At 43.6% G+C, this 22,775-nt stretch overlaps 2 protein-coding genes across 2 annotated transcripts; one reads left to right on the forward strand and one right to left on the reverse strand.

The window, feature by feature from the left end:
* Window positions 1-1,538: 1,538 nt before the first annotated feature.
* DARS2 (aspartyl-tRNA synthetase 2, mitochondrial) lies at window positions 1,539-18,332 on the reverse strand (the record flags this gene model as incomplete). The annotated part of the gene is made up of 17 exons (XM_082483762.1): window positions 1,539-2,473; window positions 3,850-3,925; window positions 4,117-4,227; window positions 4,712-4,930; window positions 5,788-5,940; window positions 6,123-6,185; window positions 7,389-7,496; window positions 8,319-8,498; window positions 9,081-9,150; window positions 9,963-10,069; window positions 10,804-10,850; window positions 11,474-11,597; window positions 13,975-14,070; window positions 15,267-15,368; window positions 15,667-15,733; window positions 17,105-17,204; window positions 18,224-18,332. The coding sequence occupies 17 exons, from the start codon at window positions 18,330-18,332 to the stop codon at window positions 2,286-2,288; spliced, it is 1,920 nt and encodes a 639-aa protein (XP_082339888.1). The 3' UTR covers window positions 1,539-2,285.
* A 451-nt stretch (window positions 18,333-18,783) lies between these two features.
* On the forward strand, window positions 18,784-22,197 carry CENPL (centromere protein L; the record flags this gene model as incomplete). The annotated part of the gene is made up of 4 exons (XM_082484021.1): window positions 18,784-18,921; window positions 19,236-19,481; window positions 20,212-20,754; window positions 22,126-22,197. 4 exons carry the CDS (start codon window positions 18,784-18,786, stop codon window positions 22,195-22,197), a joined length of 999 nt encoding a protein of 332 aa, XP_082340147.1.
* Window positions 22,198-22,775: the final 578 nt, after the last annotated feature.

Genomic DNA, 22,775 nt, shown 5'->3' on the forward strand with positions numbered 1-22,775 from the left:
TACAGTTACTGTAAACAATAGTCTGCGGGGAGTGAAGAACTTCTCATAAGAACTGTTATTTTCTGTTATTCCATGTCCTCAAACAAGCCTTTGACACCCCTACTTTAGGAGCACACGTGACCCTCAAGCAAATTCCATGAAGTCTTAATCTCACTACCAGTAAAGAAACTAAATAACAAAATCCAGCACCCTCTAAAAAAGCAGTCTGAATATAATATATAGCCTTGTAGTGGCTGTATTCCACATCACCACTTACAAGTTAAGGGAAAAAAATATCTAGTATAACTCTCACAAGGTGACAAGCTCCCCAGCACCACCAAAACAACAACTACCAAAAAATTAGTTTTAACACTGATCTTCTTAGGGATCCAATTTTCAGCTCAGTATCTCTCTGAAAACTGATCCTCGCTCCATTACTGACAGCTTCTACTCAGGGGAAAAAAAAAATTAAAAAAATAAAAGTGTAAACCAAAGATAAATTAATTTCTAGATAAGAATTAATAGCTTATACAAGGGAAAAAATAAGGAATTCACAGTGTTTGGCCAGAATGAATGTGTATACAAATCCAGGATTCTGTTTTGTTTATTTAAATAGTATTTAACCATGCTCAGAGACTAACAATAACAATCATAACATGGGATAAGAAAGGATTTAAGTTTTCTTTTACACACATAACTCCATCATCTTACAACCTGCAAAGCAGTAGCAAGTCAGCTCTCCTGTTATTTGTATAAGGTACTCAAAAAAACAACCTTAAGGAGAAGAGCCACCTCCCTCACTGTTCCTTATCAACAGGACAGTCCAGTATTTAAAAACAACAACATTGTGCACACCATGTAACGTTATCCCACAATGTGGAGACTGAATTAGCTGATAACCCTTGAAGCAGTCTAGAATCTGTTAGAATCTGCAAGATAGGCTCTTCCACAGAAGGCTGGAGTTCAGTATCACCTCAGACAAGAGCTGCAGTCTTCCTTCTGTCCTCAAGCACCTCCTCTGGCACATGCCTCCTGCTGTCCCTCCCAGCTGGGACACAGTAGCTCTCCTTTTTCTTCCTCTGCACCATCTTCCCAGCTTATTCAGGCAGTCTCTTCCTTCTCTCTTTTCCTCAGCTCCTTCACCTTTCTCCTTTCCTCCAACCAACTCTCTACTTTCTCCAACCCAGGCAGAGTTAAGAACACCTACTGGAGTGCCTCTGCAGAGGGCTTGCTATATACTACAGAGCAGAGCCAAGTGGTCTGGTAGGATGCTGCTTGAGCCCATGCTCTTCTCAGTAGAGTTGCTCCTGCACTGTGGCTGCTCTGCTGTGGGACAGGGATGAACAGTTACTTGCAATGAACTTGCTGCTGCATCACTCACCACGGTAGCAGCAGGTTTGCAGGACCAGGCAGATTCACAGAAGACTAGCAATCCTGCCACACTGTCAACAGATCTCTTGTCATCTTCTGGAGGGATCAAGGGTCAAAAAAAAAAAAAAAAAAACAAACCTGTCAGCTTGCTTTTGTAGAGAAAGCCCAAAGCCAAGCTCAGTCAAAACCACATTGCCAGATAAACTTTATTTACAAAACATACAAACTTCAGAATTAGCACGCTGAAAAGCACCGGGACCACAGGCCCCAAAGACACATCATCACCTCTTTGACGAGTGTTACAAGGACAACCGTTGCAAGTGTTATGAATGCTTCTCTCCCCCTCTTTGAAGGGAGAACACAGCTGAATATGAACTCCCTGTGGCAAGTTCTGGATGACCTTGTATCCTCCAACATGAGGCAAGCTGCTGGCTGCACTGACGTTTTGCTGTGAAGTGTCCAGAGCTCTTGGCCCAGCACAGCACTGCTTTATTATGACAGTCCTCAGCTATGAGATTCAATCATTACCAGGAATACAAACTACCCTGCCAGAGAAGGTGAAACTATCTCCTCTGGATGGGAAGAGAAATACTTTACAAAGGACACGTAAGAAGTGGGGAGTGAAAAAAAATAGATCCCATCTTCCCTCTAATATGACACCCCAAAGCAAACAGCCTCATTATCCTACGCCAAAATTATGGTTTTTTCTTTTGCTTTTCTTTTTCTTCTTCTCATTACCAACCCAAAGGTGAATTCCAATCGGGGAGCGCTCGTATCTATTTCGCATTCAATCCTGAAACTGCCATAGTACAGTGGGGCTCTACTGCCCACTCCTGCCTCCCATAACAGTTTATGTTTTCTGAACTGAATTCTAGTATTTAGAAGCCGTAACCACCTCTGGTTAAACAGGTCATCTTATATCACTGGCTTTGAAGTCAGTTTTTCTTTGCCTCTTTTTCTGCAAGAGGCCAGGAAACTTGGATGTGATATGGCTCTAGTTCTTCAGGAGTGACATAGTCTGGAGCATTGCCCATCAGGTCTCGTCCCCTGAAGGATTTAGGAAAAGCAATGACATCTCGGATACTTGGAGAGCCAACGATGAGAGAGATCAGCCTGTCAAGCCCTAGAAGCAGAAAACAAATTGGTGAACCACTTGACTTATGGCCCTATATTACCTTCTCCGATTGGGAGAAATCAGAAAGATGGAGTATATAGTATTACTGTGCTTGAAGAATAAAACTGAAGCAAGGGGAAAAAAATTAACCTCAACCAGTAACAAACAGACTTGCCTGAAGAGCAGAAACACCTAGCAAAATAAAGCTGTTCAGTATTAAAAAAAATTCCGTGGCACATTAAGGACTACAAGAGAGTCCTTTGCAAAGACAGCATAACAAGCCGGGGAAGTTATACTGAAGCAACACTGTCAGGGCTCTGCTTAACTGCTCAAATAAAGCTCTTGGTCAACCCATTCTGAAGCATAACAACTTGGAGGAATTAAAAAAGAGCATGAGTGTCTGGGTGATTGGACAGAAGGAAATCACACTGGAAAACCACAGGTTAAAATGCTAGGTTTGGGTTTGGGGGAGGGGGGTGGTACTTGTTTGTTTTGGTCGGCTTTTTTTTCCTTTTTTGTTGTTGGTTTTTGGGTTGGGGTTGTTTTTTTTTTTAAAACCACAAACTTGCAAGGTTTGCAGGAACAAAAATCTGACATTGCTGTAATGCTGTACACAGCACTGTAATGACTTCGGAGGATGCCATTCCACAACAACATAAGCCAACCTAGGTCAGCACTGCTGTCTCCTCCCACTCCCTTCTGACCCTGGAGTTCCATCTTCTCCCTGTGTTGGCACAGGTATCCATCAAGTCCATGCTGAGCCAAATCAGAGAGCTAACTTGGCAGCATTTGTTAACTGCCAGTTTAGCTCTCTGAATTAGTGAGCAAAACAGATATGGAAGGAGGGAAGTGAGAATGAAGCAGAGGGTGAGGTTGTGGCAGTGATCCAGGGCATGAAACAAAGCACCACGCTGTCCCAGGCTTCTGGGCATGCACTACAAGAATCCTGTTCTGGCTGCACAGGAATGAGAATAAAGATGATGTAATCATAATGAATACACTGTTTTTGTAGAACAGTGGATAAGAATCATACTTAGAGTCACCAACATGCGATTTGGTCCTTGCATAAGAACTAAGTCACCCTATGAGCCTGGGGAGGAACACCCAAACATTCTGAACCTGGTGACAAGACCTCTGTTTTCTTCCATGAAGCAGCTACAGAGATGGAAGCACTGTGTGGGCTTACACAGTGTTACCATGTTGGTGGTGCCAAATAGCAACACCAGAACAGCCATCTCTGTCAGGGGGAGACAAGGCTTTTGCTAACAAGCATGGAGGCTTGTTCCTGGGATTTAATATGCACTAATATGTGTGTGGTTTCCCCTCCCCCCCCTCAAAAAAAAGCCACAAGGCACCTGCATCCTGGAGAGCTATAGAGCACTTACCTAAAGCAATTCCTCCATGAGGTGGAGCTCCAAACTCCAAAGCCTCAAGCAGATGGGAAAGCACCTCAGAATCCTCCTGCAAAATGAAATAAGTGTCACTAGACAAACAATGCTCTTCCTACTAGCAATGTAAGATGAAGGTACGATGAAATCATCCATCACTCACGGCTAGGAGTTAGGTTTCTTTGTCAGTGAAGCACACAAGTGTTTCTTTCAGAATTTGACATGGATCTCCAAGAGAATGTTAGAGACATCTGTAAATATTACCTTCAGCACTTTCTCCAGCACAAAACGCTGCTGTTCTGCACTATGAATTCTGATGGAGCCACCTCCAACTTCATTGCCATTCAGCACAAGGTCATAGTGTTGACTACGGACCTGCAGAAAGAAGTGAACAAGCATCTTAGCAAGGCTCGGGCACAACTGCATCTAACAACAACCTGGATGCAGACAGCAAAGACACTGGGAATGAAGCCATGACATACTACAACACTGCTCTCTCAGTGGTACCTTGCAGTTCAGGTACCACTCCTATTGGAGGCACAGACTGCTGCTGACAAAGGAAGAATGGTACAAATCCTTTTGCAAAGTTGATCAAAACCTGAAGCAACGTGGGATGGGTCAGAATATAAGACTTCTCACCTGAAGAAACTGTTTCCTATAAGCTCCTTTTCTCTGGGGCACACATGGATATTTGCCACTCAGAGTACTCTGGAAGCCATCTCTTCCAAACAGACACGTACAATATGCCAGCAGTTCCATTAAATAACATCTTTTTATGCTATAAACAGCTGCTACTTGCCTAGTTTTCCATGACACACAACGGTAAAAGAGCCAGCATGGTAGGCATGAAGTCAGTTACCTTTGTGGGATCAGAATAGAGGAGGCTGGTATCTGAAGGATGAGGGGCAGTGAAGGGGTGATGAGCAGATTCCAGTTCAGAAGGATTCTCTTCCTTTGGGAGGAAAAGGGGGAAATCCACGACCCACAGAAAGTGAAAAGCTGTAGGATCACGGAGTACCACCCCAGCTGCCTCAAGGAGCTCAGCACTCTCCAACCGTAGGCTTCCTAATGCAGAGCACTGCAAAAGAGAAGGGAGAAAACGAGACAGGGCAATTTTACTATCAGGGAAGTCGCTTAAACACCATCCAGGGAAAGAATGTTTCTTAAAGGTAGTATCACAGACAGCATCAGTTGTAATGCATTGTTGCCTCACACACTTTTGCTTTGTATAACGAAAGATAATTGTCTTCCTGCTGAGGCAGCAGCAGCTTCAGGGTTTGACAAAGATCAAGTAAGGAGCTGGAAAGTCCATTTTCTTCCAACTGTTCATATAATTTTCCTAGGCTACCCTCAAGCTTTACACAAATGTGGATTAACTTGGGGAGCACAGGTAAGATCTGCACTTTGCAGACAGAGAAATGAAAGCACAGAAAGAGAATATGACAAAATTTTGGCTATCAAGCAAAGCATGACACCTTGTCATAAACCAATGCTTGGAAGGCAACGTCTGTTGGCAAGAATACAGAGAAGGGTAGGGACAGAATCTCCCATCATTGCTACTAATAAGCAGCTGTGCTTCACTCTCATCATCTGCTTATGGGAGACAAAATTACCTAGTTGACCTTGTTTTCCAAGCTGTTTCGTGCTTTAAAAATTAAGTTAAGGTGAGGGTAAAGGAGGCACTGATTTGTTCCTGTTTTATATTCCAGCCTTCATTTCAGTTACGAGTTCTTCCCAGAATTTGACTGGGGGAAATAAAAGCAATAGGTACGTTTCATGCATTATTTGTTGTTGCTATAGCTTCAGCTCCAGAGTAACAGAAAATTAAATGGTGACCTACTTTGATAATAAGAAGAATTAGACTAAGGTCAGATAACATCAAAGCCATCATCAGCAACAGTCAACTCACACAGCCACCCAAGAAATGCTTCCTACCACTTGCTTGTGTTCACCAGCTGCCAGCAGTACCACATCATCCACCTGCATGTTCAGCGCTTGGATAAGCTCCGACTGCTGCTTCTCAACAAGAAACTTTGTAAGCAGAGACTTCAAGCTTCCATCAGGCCTGCAGATAATTTCCATGATTTCCTAAAGAAAGGTAAGAGTATGTTCGTTCCAGTGCTGCCCTCTCCTGTCTTGAATCATCACATGCTCAAGCACCGACTCTCAGCTATTAAAAACTGCTCTTCTACGTTCCTCTGCCTGCAAGTGCCTTTATACACATTTTGTCGTTTATCGTTTCTAACGTCTCGGCAGTGTTTCTGTCTCACCTGATTAAACTGGGATTTTGCAGACTCCTTTAATGACTCCAAATCTTTATTTTTAAGATATCTCTGGGGAAAGAGCAAGAGAAGACACATTAAACATCCGCAAAGTCTATGGAAAGCCCAATGAGGATTCAAATCTACTGACTAATCTGTTTCTAAACTTCAAGTTCTTTTGTTTCTAGTACAAATCCTTATGAGGGCTGTGGAATGGGACAGGCCCCACAGCACAAGACTCCATCTGGGTGTCTTCTCCAAGGGCACCTTCCAGGAACAGGCCCCTCTAGATTGTATAACTGGCTGCAGTTTTTCTCCATGCTCACAGATCAGATGTAGCTGGTCAGCATAGTCAGATCATGCCAACCAACTGCCTCCAGCATCCAGGAGGAAGGTTATAACACCACACTGTTGATGTGGAAGGCATAGCTCAATTTGGAGGAACACAAGGAAATTAACTGGGCTGACTCACGCGCAAAGAAATGCAGCAGATGTAAGAACCTGCATCAAGATCTTCTTTCTTTTTTTTTTTTTTAGCTACTCAAATGTTTAGAGGGGCTCAAGATTCCACTTTTGTTTCGCTCAAATGCACACCTTAGTGCCCTCTCGTGGGAAGCCAGTAACTTGCACTTTGTGCCAAAATTAAGGAATCCCAAGAGAGACCATGGTCAGAAAGTCCTACTCCCCAAATAAAACTCAGTGTTAAGTGGATTTTTTTCTTCCATACTGCCCAAGCTGCAAAGATGCCCACAGCCAGAATTAAATCTGCTTCCCTGCCAAAATACATGGCATCATTTATATCCAATGTCAGCCTTGGATTGAGTCTGAGACATTCTCATGACATGAGCTGTGCCCACAAACACAGCAAAAGCAAACATGAAAGGGCCTAACCTTTTTCTCACCAGTCCAGGACAGAGCTGTGCCATATGTAGCTCTATTTCAATCTCTTGTCACAAGGCACAATTTATTACTGATATGCACATCAGAAGCCATCCTTGACAAGAGCAAGCTGAAACCCTGAGAGGCTTCCCTATCCTCAAGGGACCTTGCAGCTCTGTTTTCTTCCTCCCCTTCCTAAGGCAAATACATTCTTCCCGTCACCTGATTGTCTCCATTCCCCTCTTCTAACACCACTCAGCCCAACCTGACATCAATCACAACCAATCCCAAGTTCCCTGAAGGGCACTACTCCTCCAGTACTAGCAAGGAACATTTCCATACCAACAAAGGAATTCAAATTGGTATTTTATCTATTGCACATAAACCATCACTTACCACTCCCTGAGGGATACAAATGGCTTTGACAGTGCCATGTGGGTAACTCAGTGCATTCTGCACAAATTGAATGTCTGATCTTCGTAAAAAGTCACTGACATCCACTATCTGAGAAAGGAGAGATCACAGGAAAAAGCAGCAGTGGCAGGAACGTGAAACAGAAATCCTGCACCTGTGTCTTAATGCCTTCAACACTGGGATATCGTTTCTTTGCTCAGAGAAGTCAAATGGTTCACAGAAAGAAGTGAATGGGGCCAAGCTGGAATGACCATTAGGAGGCTGAGCACTGCAGTAATAGAAGTGCAAGAGAGCCAGGAAAACCTAAAGTTGAGATGGTGGCGTGCTACCACAGCGAAGAGAGCTGTATACTGAAAAAGAAACCCCCAAAATTAATTCCTAAGGAAATATAAGTTGCTTTCTTGCTTTTCAGCATTGCTCCTCTTAATACATTTGTCAATATTCTTATTTCATACTTTCATACTCTTATTTCATATACAAACAGTCTATGCATGCAACTGTAGTTGGTTATCTTGAAAGTATCTTCAGGCCATTAAAAGGCTGGAGAAACCCGTCTCATGAAGCATGCTCGCCAGGAGTATGCTTTGGAGTGCACTAGAGAAAAGCACTTACCATATCTGTGGATGCCTTATGGGTTTCTGTTCCTAAGACAGTCAAGATACATGGCTTCCTAACACTCCATTATCTTTAAAAGAAAATGTTCTAAAAACATACATATTCCCACAACCAAATAATCAAACCCTCTCTTCTCCAAGAGATAATTACCTGTAAAAAGCAGTCATGGTGGGATAAACACCTTGGGTAAACAATAGCATTAAGAACTCCAGCCAATCACGTATACATGATTTATGGTTATTCTTAAAACACTAACAGAAAGGAGAAGCTGCAAGTTTCCAATGGGCAAACCCTCACCTTCATCCCAAAACGAGTGTCTGGTTTATCAGTCCCATAGTCAGCCAGTGCTTCCTCATATGTCATGGAAGGGAAAGGAGTTGTAATGGAGCCTCTTTCCTCAGGCCAGGAATATTGCAAGAGGCCCTCTATCAGTCTTTGGATTCCAGCTTGATCTACAAATGACATCTCTATATCTATCTTAAAACAGAAAATAAGAGGGGGGATTCCACATTAGCAACAGGTTTTGCCTTTGCACTGCTACTTGAAGAAGTTCTTGACTATAAAGCCAGCATAAAAAGAAACAATATGCTACATGAAATCATAGCATGACTACATTAGACTGAGGGTGTGCTTATGATCTCACTACAGCCTGATAGCTTGGGCAACATTCTCTTTGGAGAACTGAATAAGGTCATTATGACAAGGATAGGGGCAGAAACCTTGAATGAGCCAGGCTAACTCTGCCTGGGATCTCAAGGCTGAGGAATGAGATGCCTGACCCAGCAGGACAGGGGGAGATTGCATCATCAAGCACAATGACTGCTGCAACACAATTCCCACGTCTATGGCACCTGGGACTGTGCAGTCAGCCAAGGACAGTAACCACTCTGAAGTTAGTATGGGATATGCACAAAGGGCTGCGTCTGTGCAATACGCAGCAAACAACACTGTACTCCCCAAGCAGCACAAGAGCTAGCAGAAACTAGGCCTTCAGAAGGGAAAACAGCTACAAGCTGTTTGGGTTGAGGAGGAGGGTGAAAGGCAGTACACGCTGGTTACCTGAGTGAATTCAGGCTGCCTGTCAGGCCGTGAACCTTCATCTCGGTAGCAGCGAGCAACCTGAAAGTACCTGCAATAGTACTTTTAATTAGGTAGCAATTCAAAGTACCCTAAATTAAACTGTGGCTATAGAACTGATAATTAAAAAAAAAAAAAAAACAGAAAAAAAAAAAAAAGGAAAAAGGAGAGCTCTGTTCCCTTTGCAGCAGATGCTCATAGCCTTGGTTGTTCCCATCCCCTCAAAAGCACAAAATTTTGAGTGGAGGCAACTGTATCAGCAGCTGCATCCATCTCCAATCATATCTTCCAGAGGCATGTGGAGACTACCAGGTGAGCTGTGTCCCAACAGGGGCATACCAAACTCCTTTTCCCACCTTCCATTCCAAATCTGGACTCTACTAACAGCCAGGCAAAATTCACTCATGGTCAAGACCTGGCCTGCAGTTCTCACCTCCCTCTCCTTCGGTTTTATTTGGAGAAACAAACCCAATTAAAAGCTTGGTACTCATGCAGCATGAGAACATGCTTTCCTTGTCTCGATCACGCTCAGCTGCCCAGCCTCACCTCATTTAGTTCTACGGGTTACTCTTGGAGAAGCTTTTACCACACACTAGACTTTCTGCCCTTCAGGAAGGCTGTGCTTCAGATCAGGTTTCCATTTAAAACAACAGTGGAGATTTCAACCTTCAAACGGGATACATTACCTCTTACAGGGAGGTAAAGGGCCTGGCCTAACTGAAAAGTACTAAGGATTTAAGGATCCCTCTTCAAAACATAAAACCCTTGGCAGTAAGTTTCTGGAGAAGTACCTAAACCTCACACATCAAACCGAGCAAACCCTGGACAGGACATGCAGAAAACAGGAGTCCAAGAAACTCTTACCTGTCCAGGCCTCCAACCATGAGTAGCTGCTTGAACTGCTGAGGACTCTGTGGCAGAGAGTAGAACTTGCCCGCTTCCCTCGAGGGCACAAGGAATTCTTTTGCTCCCTAGCATCAGAGAGAAAAGCTTACAAAGTTCAGCAAATAAGTGGCCTCAATTCCTGACAGACAGCACAGACTAGAAGCACACGAGGAAAGAAACTATTTTCCCCATTATGAAATCCCGCTTGTGTGGAAATGGCTGTTCATACATTACACTTTAAAAAAAAAAATCTGTTAACCAACTTGGTCCAAAATATCCGCAAGGAGGATTCTCCACCTTCTGCTCTGAGAGACTAATGCATAACAATACACCATCTGAGACAGGGGTTTAAATGCAAGAACTCCACACGTTAGCTGCATCAACAATTTCTGGGCTACAGCTCTCTTCTCTGTGATTGTTTTTGAAATGAAAGAAATATAAACTCAGGAATTAAAATTACTTGAGTAGTGTCACTGCAGTAACCTACTAGTTAAGAAATAAATGCTGGGGAAACAATGCTTAGAGGAAGTTTTAAGGTTTTATAATCAGTCCTATCCCAGGACAGGACTTGCATTCAATATGCGCTCTACAAGACAAAAGCTTTATTCAATTGAAGGTTCAAAATTAAGACACAAGTTATCACCTCTTCCCTTTCACTCCCTCTATGTTTAAAAGGATCCACGTATCATATCAGAAATTTGCATGAGCTGTTATTTAGTGAAGGAACAGCAACAAAGGCCAAGTGGCAATTGACAATAATTCAGTCATGCAACGTATGCAATCACAGGAGGCTAAAATGCAATTCTAACAGAATACATACCCCTGGGGTTCTTTTAAAAAGCGTTGGAGTTTCTACATCCACGAACCCTGAGAAAAAAAACACATGCTTCAGACGCTGAGAGCAGGGAGAAGTAGTATGACACAAAGTAAGCTAGAGTAGGGTTAGTCAGCAAAATAGGTCATCAGCATACCATGTAGCCACTTCAAAATCTACAGATTTTGCTGCCTCTAAGAATAACTTGTGTAATGACAGATTTAAAGGCTCCGAGGTACCCTGATGTCCTGCCAGAACTGTTGATCACAGATGACTCCAGATAGGCTGAAAAATTGTTAATTATCTATCCATTTTGAACTAGGCTTTGCTTTTCCAAAAAGGACTTCCTGATTTTAGATAAGCAAAAGCCCTGTAAGAAAACCATCCCTTTGACATGCCTCTAGTTGGGTGATCAAAAGAGGGAAACTACCTGCAAAAGGGCTTTTCTCACTGGATATAGCTTATTTGAAACAACCAGTTTCTAGATCTAAGATTTCAACATACTTTGTTCTTCAGGCCTGCCAACATCCCTCTAAAGGCCCCACTGCAAGCAGACATGTGTTTACTAAGTGGAACCAGTTTGGAGTAGTAGCAAGTTAATGGGCAATCTCTCCCAGCAAGAAGGAAGGCCTAAAATGTTGTTTGCTGCACACTGTTCTTCAAGCACTTTTCTTACCATGGAGGTTACACAGGTATTCCCGCATCCTCATCACCATCTGTGATCTCAGCCGCAGGTTATACTGCAACTGGAAGCTACGCAAGTCCAAGTAACGATACTGCATCCGTAAGGCCTCTGATTTCTGGAGATAAGAGATAATTAGGATTAAGAGACAAAATTCAAATCGCCCATCCAATGAAGCTGCTCCTAAAGGCACAAGACTAAAAGGGGAAGCTAAAAAAGATGCTGCTCTATTGCCACAACGCACCCAATACCCACAACCTACACAGACATCCAACACAGAGTGTTTCCATGCATGACAATTTAAAACAAACAAACAAAAGAAAAACAGACAGATATTTACTGCGATAAGAGCCACCTCAATAAAGCTCAGGACTTCAGCCCTCCTTATTCTGAGTCCACTGCAACAGAATGTAGCAATCCTACTCGCAATTTTTAAGCAGAGGAGTAGTATCATGCAGAGAATAAAGGAACTCCGATCTTCAAAAAAGGCAAGAAGGAGGACCCAGGGAACTACAGACCGGTTAGTCTCACCTCTGGCCCTGGGAAGGTAATGGAGCGACTCATTCTGGATGTCATCTCCAAACACGTTGAGGAACAGGAAGTTATTGGAAGCGGTCAACATGGATTTACCAAGGGTAAATCGTGCTTGACCAATCTGATAGCTTTCTATGATGTTATAACTGGTTGGCTGGATGAGGGGAGAGTCGTAGATGTCATCTACCTTGACTTTAGCAAGGCTTTTGACACTGTCTCCCATAACATCCTCATTAGGAAGCTGAGGAAGTATGGGCTAGATGAGGTGACAGTGAGGTGGATTGAGAGTTGGCTGCGGGACAGAACTCAGAGGGTTGTGATCAGCGGCACAGAGTCTAGTTGGAGGCCTGTAACCAGTGGTGTCCCCCAGGGGTCAATACTTGGTCCAATTTTAATATATTCATTAATGACCTGGATGAGGGGACAGAGTGTATCCTCAGCAAGTTTGCTGATGATACCAAACTGGGTGGGGTGGCTGACACCCCAGAGGGCCGTGCTGCCATCCAGCGTGACCTGGACAGGCTGGAGAGCTGGGCAGAGAAGAACCTAATGAGGTTCAACAAAAGCAAGTGCAAGGTCCTGCACCTGGGGAGGAAGAATGCTAGGCACCAGTATAGGTTAGGGGCGGACCTGCTGGGAAGTAACTCTGAGGAGAAGGATCTGGGGGTCGTAGTAGACAGTAAATTATCCATGGCTCAACAATGTGCCCTTGTCGCCAAAAAGGCCAATGGAATCCTGGGCTGCATAGGGAAGAGTGTGGCCAGTAGGTCGAGGGAGGTCATTCTCCCCCTCTACTCTGCACTGGTGAGGCCACAACTGGAATACTGTGTCCAGTTTGGGGCTCCCCAGTTCAAGAGGGACAGGGAACTGCTGGAGTGAGGCCAGTGAAGGGCAACTAAGATGATTAAAGGCTTGGAGCATCTCCCTTATGAGGAAAGGCTGAGAGCTCGGACTCTTTAGCCTGGAGAAGAGAAGGCTGAGGGGAGACCTTATTATGGCATACATGTATCTAAAGGGTGAGTTGAAGGAGGATGGAGCCAGGCTCTTTTCAATGGTTCCCAGTAACGGGAAGAGGGGCAATGGGCACAAGTTAGAACACAGGAAGTTCCGTTCAAATACACAGAAAAACTTCTTTACGGTGAGGGTGACAGAGCACTGGCACAGGCTGCCCAGGGAGGCTGTGGAGTCCCCTTCTCTGGAGATTTTCAAGACCCGCCCGGATGCAGTCCTGAGTAATGTGCTCTAGGCAATCCTGCTTTAGCAGGGGAGTTGGACTAGATGATCTCTAGAGGTCCCTTCCAACTCTGAAAATTCCGTGATTCCGTGAACAACTAAATGGCGACACGTCCTTATTACAGACAGGAAAACTAAAGCAGTGTGGATGATGTGAATTGTCCAGGACCCATAACACGGAAGGAACAGGACCTAGTTCTACCAATTCCAACACCTACATATCAACCACAGTTTCAATGGCACAGAGAATACCTTCTGTTAACAGCAATGCCACACCTACACCATGAAGCCTGCACTAAAACTAACCGCTTATAAGACTGTGTACTTACAGAGGAAGAAAATCCTCTGGCTAACTAGCTACTTGTCCAGATAAGACTAAGTACCCTTGCCTTAAAACACAGCAGTGCATTGGCAGGTTCTGTTTCACACGCTCAAAAAAGCTAGCATAGCCTGATTTCTTTCACTCTTCCCTTTACCATCTGTTCTTACAGTGATATTTGAAAACCCTGTGCACTGGAATCATTCAAGCCTTGTATTTCTAATTCAAGTTAAGCAGAAAACATTTTCTCAGCTAACAAGCAGCACCTCTATTTTAAACGCCATCCTTCACCCAAAGCAGAGCTCAGAGAACCAGGCAAAGCTCTCAGATGTTTTGCCATCACCCTGGGCAAATTCCCAGCTTACTGAAAAAACACCACTTTGGTAAAAAAAAGAAAAAATACAGACACCTTGATAAAATCCTTGATTTCAAAAGGTAGCTTCTTGCAGGAGTTTAGGACCTCTGCAGTCTCTGCCTTCACTTCAATATCTCCTGTTGGCATTTTCTGGAGTAAAAAGGCAAGAAAAAAAAATTAGACTCAAAACTTAGGGAAAACAATTGGACAAAGGTATTTCACAGATGGTCAGGGGAAAAAAAGAAACCCGTGTGATTATCCTCCCTGCCTTTTAACACAGTATAACTCAGAGAAGTTCTCTCAAGGACAGATTTCTCCTAGATTTCCCTTCTGTTCAGAAAAACACAAGTCACCTCAACAAAGATGACATGTTCTTTCCCAGGAGCATACTGATCTCTACAAGAAATATAATTACTTTTCCTTTGCCTTCTCCTTGAAGTATACGCTGAGCACAGAGGAACAGTCAGGCAGAGACCCTTCTAGGGCACATGCATTTGGACAAAATACTAGTTCCATTAGCTTCAATGACACCACAGAGTATACATTTTCACATGCATTAGCAGCATCACCATCAGTCCTTAGTACAAGTCAAAAAAAGCAACTTGTAAGGAACTTCTCAGAACTTCCAGTTCTGAACAACAGTTCTCAGAACTAGTCTTCATTTTCTTAGATGTGAAGGGAGAACAGACAGCTTCCCCCACTTAGTATTATGCCACATCAAAGTTCATTTGATCCTACAGAACTCTTTCTGGTTACCAGGGGAAAGTATATACAACCTTCCAATAAAATGTTAAATGATTAAAAGAAATAAAAGCATTGCTCGAAGCCTGCATTCTTTATGGACACCTTTAAGTGGTCAGAGCAAATAAAGTTATGGTCATAAATTCAGGTTCTCTTTTTAAGCCTGGCAGTGATGGAATATGTATGATCCTGACAGATTAATGTATAGCAGATTACAGTGAGAGCTGAGGAATGCATAACATTAAAAAATTATTCAACCTCTGTTTCCTATACAATGAAAACAGCAAAATCAATTCTGAGTGAGAAACAGGTCATCACATGCTGTGGAACTTATGATGACAACTCTTATTTTCAAGAAAAATAAATTCTCAACCATACTTCGAAAGCCTGCAAAAGCTAGCCATTATCCTTTCAAAGGGCTGGAATACAATTTAATTCATGAGTGTCTGTAATGTGCTTTGAGGTTCACATAAGTTACATGTCATAGCAGTTATTTCACCTCACATTATCGTATCAAAGCTACCACACAAAACCCACCATAATCCTACTATCCAGTGCTCTTTTCCACAAGGAATAAAACCCCTGAGAGACTCCAACATCCTCACCGGATTCTCCTGCCCTGGGGGCCGAAGGGACACAATTCCAGTCACTCGCACAACAGACTCCACTGGGGCATTAGACAAGAGCTTCTTCACATGGGAATGTGCCTGCAAGAAGATGACAATGTCTCACTGAAATTCAAAGAGCAGGACAAATGCACCATGTTTAAAGACCTCATTTCTTAATGGCCCATTTGAATCCGGGATCACTCCTCATAAGTCAGAGGAAACAGCATTTATGTTTTTGTTGCAGTGTCAGATCAGGGCTCTCATAACGCTTAAATCTACTTGCGAGTCAGAACACTCAGTCTGACAAAGTACTTCATTCTGCTCTGAATGTCTGCTGGACCCAAGCTACGTAAGGAAAAATAAAAATAATAGAAACTCATATTTTGGTAGCACTTACCTCATCTTGTGGAATGATGATCTGGGTCAGTCCCTGGAAATCCCTCAAAACCAGAAACAGGCCTTGCCTGATACATGAAAAACACAAAAGAAAAACATTTTGTTTCAAGAATGCAGTAGTCTTCTGCTTTTTAAGCCAAGGCACATGGCAACTAGCTACTTTCTGTACCTTGTGACTAATCTCAAAGCACTTCCAAGTAATGTATGTACAGGTACTTTTTCCCACATATGAATCTAATCTGAACCATTTGTTTCAGATTTTGCCCAGCCACAGACAAACAATGTGCAAATAACCAGGAGAGGCAGGATTTTAACTTGAACATTAATCCATGTAGAGCAATTTCGTGCTGGGAAACATCATCCAAATAAACACATTTAGATGAGCAATAAAACTAAAGTTCACACGGATACAAAAAAAAAAAAATCCCACCACAAAACAAGAACACTGGTCCCGTAAAAAGTTTCACATGAACAATCCACACTCCTAGACCCAGAATCATAAATCTTGATCTCTTCAGCTGCAGTACAGACAGCTACCATCATACTTAATCCATCAAGAAGCTGTCAAATTGAACACACTCCAGCTGTCTTTAAAAGCTAGAGCACAACAATCTCATCGCAATAATCCTAACTCTGTTTCCTGGAACTCCACCCACGACTGTTCAAAGATGAGATGCTTGGGACCTCCTCAAAGAAAAAAAAAAAAAAAAAAAAAACCAACACATACAGATCATCACTGCAGAACAATGCTGGATAAAAAGCAGCCTCTCTGGACTGCAAAATGCAAAACACAACTTTTCATACAAAGCACCTTCATCAAAGCCAGGGGACCTGTCTCCATTTTACAAGCACATACCCAGGATGAGAATATTTTGGAGCATCATCCATGCTGTATGCAGACATGCTTTCCACCCTACATTTACAAAATGTACGACTCCAATAGGCGTGATTATATCATATCACCTATAGCAAACCATTGGAATTAACATTTCCTCATCTGCTTACTATCTCTTCTTAGTATTTCTTTTTTAAGCAAAGCTTGCATACTTTAAAATTGCATCATTAGATGCTGTAGTTGAAAAGACAAACACCACCATTTGCTTAAAATTTAAGGACACTATATAAAAGCAATTATTTGCTCACAGCTGTTAGAGTTGTAATAAATATGCTATTACTTGCTTCTCTCCTATACAATGAGGGTAATAATATTTAACTGCTTTACAGTGTTGTCATGAAGATCAATTAACATTTGTATGAAGCTCTGAAATTTTAAATACTGATCTGGCGTGGTTCTCAACTATTTTACTCACTTCAGAAGTGACTACCACAGCATATGAAAAGATAATCCGAAGCATTAAAAAAGAGTTTGAATCCAGACCTAGAGCATACATTGGATCTGGCAAATAAGCATCTCCATTTTCACCTTGGTTTGCATTTACCTTTGATACTGAATCCATCCATACAGTGTGACCTTTTGTCCCACGTGAGCAGAACGCAGCTCTCCACAAGTATTGGTCCGACTGACAAAACTATTGAAGTCTTGAAAAAAAATAATAAATTCTTTTGTGGCTTTTGCAGACAAGCAAGATAAAAGTTACAGAGTTCTCCTCACCACCAATATAATTTGACACATACAAAGAAATTATTCCATGTATCCCCGATAAAAATGCTGTAAGACATTACAACATAAATATGACATGAAATCACGCTAAACAAGTTTTTAAGAGAAATTATTTCTATGTCTAAGTCAAACTTTCATGCAGAAATATGAACACAGTCTTGCTGCAAACTGTTGCCCTGCAAATTTCAGGGCCAAGAGAAGAGAAAGCTGCAGATCAGTCCCGAGGCACGCTGACGATTCCACATCTGAACTTACAAGACACAGCATAAAGGAGGCTTGACAAGTCAAGACTGAAAAATACTGACACCCACCACGTGGGTGTAAATTGAACAGGTTCCTGCCTGCAACTACTGGCAAAAGACCTGAACCACGACAACAGAAAACTTTCCACGAACCCCAGCGTGCCTGGCATCAGGACTTAAGTTATAAAACCAAGCACACCACTTACAGAATATGCTGGAGTTTCAGCTTGCAAGGAAAAGCGTGAAGGATGCTATTATCTAGACGTGTATGATTATATGAAGTAGTCTCCCTTGCTACCTTCACCATGGCCTAAAGGCTGTAAAGTAGAGGTCAAGAAGGTTTATCTTAACATTAGGCACTCTGTCGCTTATAGTGTGCTACAGAAGAGAGGGGAAAAAAGCAACATAGAAGCTCAAAAAAAAAAAAAAAAAGGTAGACAAGTTGGTTTTGATATACTTTGAATCACAAATCACTGTGAGATACCAAAAGTCAAATAAAAGCATAACTTAGAGAAATCATTTAAAAAAATGATGCGAGGAAAAGAGTTTTATCACGAGCGTGCCTTTAGTCTCCTCTGCAGAGTACCCCCACACGGGTCCCAAGGAGGAAAAAAGAAAAAAAAAAAATAAAGAACAACAATCAAAACCCAGGAGAGGAGGCGGCAGCGGGGATAAGACAAATGCTTCTTTCTCACCTGGAGCCGCCGGGGCCGGGGCCGCCCGGTGCAGAGCCCGCCCGCAGCCCGGCCGGGCCAGCCCTGCGGCCAGCGGGGGCAGCGCCCGCAGCAGGCGGGGAAGGGCCATTTCACAGCCTGCACCTGAACCAGAGACACGAGGGGACCGTCACACACCCGCGACCCGTTGAAAATAAAGACACAGGAGGAAAAGCGCCATCCCCCGAGGCTCAGCTTCCCCCCTTAGGGGCAGCCCTATCCCACCCCCCGGGGGAGGCCTAGGGTACCGGCGGAGAGCAGAGCCCCCGCGGCCAGAGCCGAGAGCGGCGGGGAGACCCCCGGCTTGCAGCAGGCGAGTCACCTCCCGGTAAGGCCCGTCTTCCCGGGGCTCACTGAAGGAAGGTCTTCTCACCCTCAGCCACGGCGTAGCGGCTAAACCAAAGGAAACTCTCACTCCCTTACTTCCGCCCGCCACAAATATGGCGGCCAGGGGCGGTCCCCGCCCAGCGCGCCGCGGGGGCTGACGGGAAGGGAGTTCAAACGGCGCCTGGCGGGGAGCGGCGCTGGTGTTGGTAGCGGCTATGGAGTCGGCGGACGGGGCGGCGTGGACGCTGCCCAGCCTTGGGCGGCTGTCGCGGGGGCTGCCCTTTGGGCGGGCGCACGGGCGGCTCGGGCTCAGCCCCAGCGGTCAGCGGCTCTCGCCGACGCCGCGTTCCCAGGTACGGGCCGGGGCAATGGCGGTGGGGCCTAGCTGCCCCCTCAGCCGGGCTGCCCCGCCGGCGCCGGCCTTCAGCCCCCGGCCGAGCTCGCTTCCTTCTCTCCCTCCCTTCCCCGCGTCCGCCGGGCTCGCCGCCGCCTCAAGTGCTGCCGCCCCACTCTCGGCACAGCTGCCAGGCGGGAAAACCGCCCCTGCTCGGGCACAAAGCCCGGGCTGTGCGGGCTGGGGGTCCCTTTGCAAGCCCTGAAGGAGGAAGCTATCCTTGTTTGTTGCGTTTTAATATTATTTTCTTAACTTTTCCCCCCCCTCCCTCAGGGAAACGCAGATCCCCCAGCGTTTCTACTGCGCAAACAATGGACCTTATACAGCGTGACCCCACTGTACAGGTTCTCTGACGCTCGCCTGAGGGATTACGCCAGGCTGCTCAGTGCTTTCATCGCTGCCGAGAAGCAGAAAGGATTGGCGGTGGAAGTAGGGGTTGAGCTGGACGTCAAAGTGGTTGTCTCCAGCCTTCCAGACCTGAAAGTTAGTGAACAAGACCAGGCTGCGATTCTCGTGCAGGTAAGGAGTCTTCCTCTAAGTTTTGATACGCTAAACCCTAGGGGTGTGGAATGTGGAATAACTGCTGTAATATCTGTTGAGGTTTCATAAAAGTGAGTCCTGTCTATTTTTAACTCAAGCAGAACATCTCATAAACAATGGATATGTTCAATTGCAGTTGTGAGCTCAACTCTTTGCTTCCTATAGTCTTACACTGATCTCGTCATCATCTTTGACACTGATCAGATCAGTGTAACACTACAGGGAGCAACCCTCTAAATTTTTAGCTCAGTAGTCAATTTAGTGCAAGAACTGAAGTAATTTAAATTCTTGGATAAAGTTGGTATAATCCTACCTCCTGGCCATAGTTCAAGTCTAATTAATATTTCTGAAATGTTTGCCTCAAGTGAAAGATGCTACTGAAATGTCAAGTTCAGTATGGCAATGGTTACAGGATGTACTATGGATTGGCTTCTCTGAATTAAGCAGTGTAAACTCAAGATTTCAGGACTGTCCCTAATGAAGTAAAAAGTGCTTTTCCCACTGTTTTCAACAGAATTCCACGTGTCTTTTAGGGATGTAATGGATGGATTGAATAACTGTATGAGCTTTACAGCAAACAATATTGCATGAGAGGTCCTGAGAAACATCTTCTACCAAACATTTGAAATTATAAAACAAAAACCATCTTTGGCTAAAAAAAAGTTAAACTTGCTCTGTAGCATTCACACTCTTCTTTTCCCCATCCCAGCTTTCTTTGAGATCACCAGCTTCCCCTAAAAACTCAGAAGAGAAACTGATGTGGTCAGGCTGGTTCTGCTGTGTGTCTGGAGATCATCTTTCCGAGACCGTGCCAGAGGACTTCACTTGTTTACCTCTGTTTCTTGCTAGTGGGGCAGAGAGTTACACGTCCATTGTTGGAAGTTGGTTTCAGAAGACTTTTGACTGCTGCTTCCGCCGTTTAACCATCAGCCCTCTCAATCTCAGTTGGATGGCAGCAATGTGGACTGGGTGCAAAGTGGACAATACTACATCTGCCATGGAACTCGTTTTCTCTGTGCCAGGTCTGCCCCATCCTCTTGATATTTCATATGCTATTCATCCAGAGGATGCAAAAGCTCTGTGGGACACAGTCCAAAAAACTCCAGGAGAGATCACTCAAGAGGAGGTGGATGTTTTTATGGATTGCCTTTACTCTCACTTCCACAGACACTTTAAGATCCACTTGTCAGCTACAAAACTGGTGAAAGTTTCTACAGCAATTGCCTCTGCACACTGTGATGGGATCATAAAGGTGAGGTTTTAAGTAGCATGCTGTCCTAACTAATGCTGGAAAAATTAAAATAGCTGTATCTGTCTAGAAATGCCCTACTTTTAAAAATGAAGGTTTCATGTTTCTTATGCATAACTTTCTACAAGAAGTTCTTAAACCCTCAGCTTTTATTAGTCATAATCAGTTCTGGAGTTGGGGCAGCTATCAATATGGTATTTTACTGCTGTATTGCAGCAGAAGCTACTAACCCTAGTCTTGGGTCAGAAATAGGTGTACTAGCTGCGGTGTGAACATGGAAGTTTCTTTGCCTATTAGCCAAAACTTAGTCTTAAGAAGATCACAAAATTAATCAAAAACCTTTTTTAAAAAAAAGTTCATTAGCTTTCTAGTATTACAATTAAGACACAGACAGAACACAAATATAATTAACCTGCTACATAGAAATAACTGGTGTGTGGGTGAGCTAAGAGATGGATGATCTTAAGAGTCTTGCTTAAAACTACATCACTTTTAATCCTTTTCATAAAGGTGGTGTTCTCCATATAGATGTATCTATAATATGCTTCAAAACCATGGAGGATTAATCCTTCCTGAAGTTTCTTCAAGGAATACAATATGGTCTTCTGAGTTGAACAGTTTGTGTAAATGCAGTTGCTTAAATTTAACCTGTCTATGGTGTGCTGACTTCATTGTTCTGGGTACAGAGAGAGCATTAGAGGCTATAACTGGGACCCCACTCATGCACCTCTTTCCTGGGGCACGAGTTCATCAAATGAAAGAAAGTAAGTTTTGCTGGGAATCAAGTCAACAATTTCAGCCTTTGGTAGAACAACTGCAAACCACTAAATGTTAGTGTTACATTGCCTATTTTTACCTGCAGTAGTTTAAAAGTGGCTGAAACAACTTTTTACGTTACAGGTAAGTAAACAGAGATACACAACTGTACAGACTTTCTGAAGAAGGGTTCTCTCGTGTTATGTGTATTGTGTAAACTCAGTTATGGCTCTTCCATAAGAGGGATAGCAAGTTCAAGTAAGACATATATTCATTATGGAAACCAGGGGTATTCAAGGAAACTGGCATAGTTGCGTTCCTACAGGAGGAGGGAGGTGCTAGGATTCTCACCTTCCAAAAAGATGGAGTAGGAACAGGGCATTTCTTAGGTACCCTGCTTCACATGGGACAGGAGCAGAAGTCAGAGGGCTCTAAAAGGAGCAGCACGTAGGCATGTGTGTTTTCTCCATATCCAGGGTCAAAACAGTAACAAAGGTACCTTGCAAACAGAGAAGCTGAGTAATTACATGGAACACATATGGTTTCCAACCATTTAAGGCTGTGGAAATCTGGCAACTGCCACTCTTGTTTTGATGTGCTTTTTTGTCTGTCTTGCAGTTTCTACAAAGCCAATACCTAATGGGAATGCTGATGCTACTGACAGAAATAGCAATCTCGCAGATACAGTGAGAGTCATTCAGCAAATCTTCACACTCAAAAGGGTTACTCTTGGAAGATGTATGCTGAGAAACCGATTGGAAGCTCACTTCTGCAGCATCTTTTTTCCTTTCATGCTGGCTGTCCAAAGTCAGACTCTAACTCCTGCAGTCAAGTCCATAACTAGCTGTGATTCAACATCATGCACAACAAAGTCAAGCAGACATGTTGCCTTTGCTACAGTACAAACTTCTAATAGCTTCTTAAGCACCTTTGTTTCATCATAGTCACTCTGTTCATTTATGTGTAGATATTAGCCAGGGGCTAGGAGATAAACTTTGCAAATTCTTGGATGCAACTTATTGAGAGCTATTTCTGTTGTTTCAAATAATAAGTTGGTTTTCGCTTAACTAGATAGCCTAAGCTATACAGACCTTAGCCTACACTGTGACTACTCTTGGGGCAGTCTAAATGCAAAGTCAAGCACACCTGAGAAAGGGTGCATACTGTACAACCCAGGGCAGAAAAATCCAGGTCTCTAACCTCCTTTCTAGCTTGCTAATGCCAGTTGGCAAGGGGCATAAAGTGTTCATCTGTGTCCCATTTGGCCT

This window comes from Vanellus vanellus, assembly GCF_965231255.1.
Source record: "Vanellus vanellus genome assembly, chromosome: 5".
Taxonomy (NCBI): Eukaryota; Metazoa; Chordata; class Aves; order Charadriiformes; family Charadriidae; genus Vanellus; species Vanellus vanellus.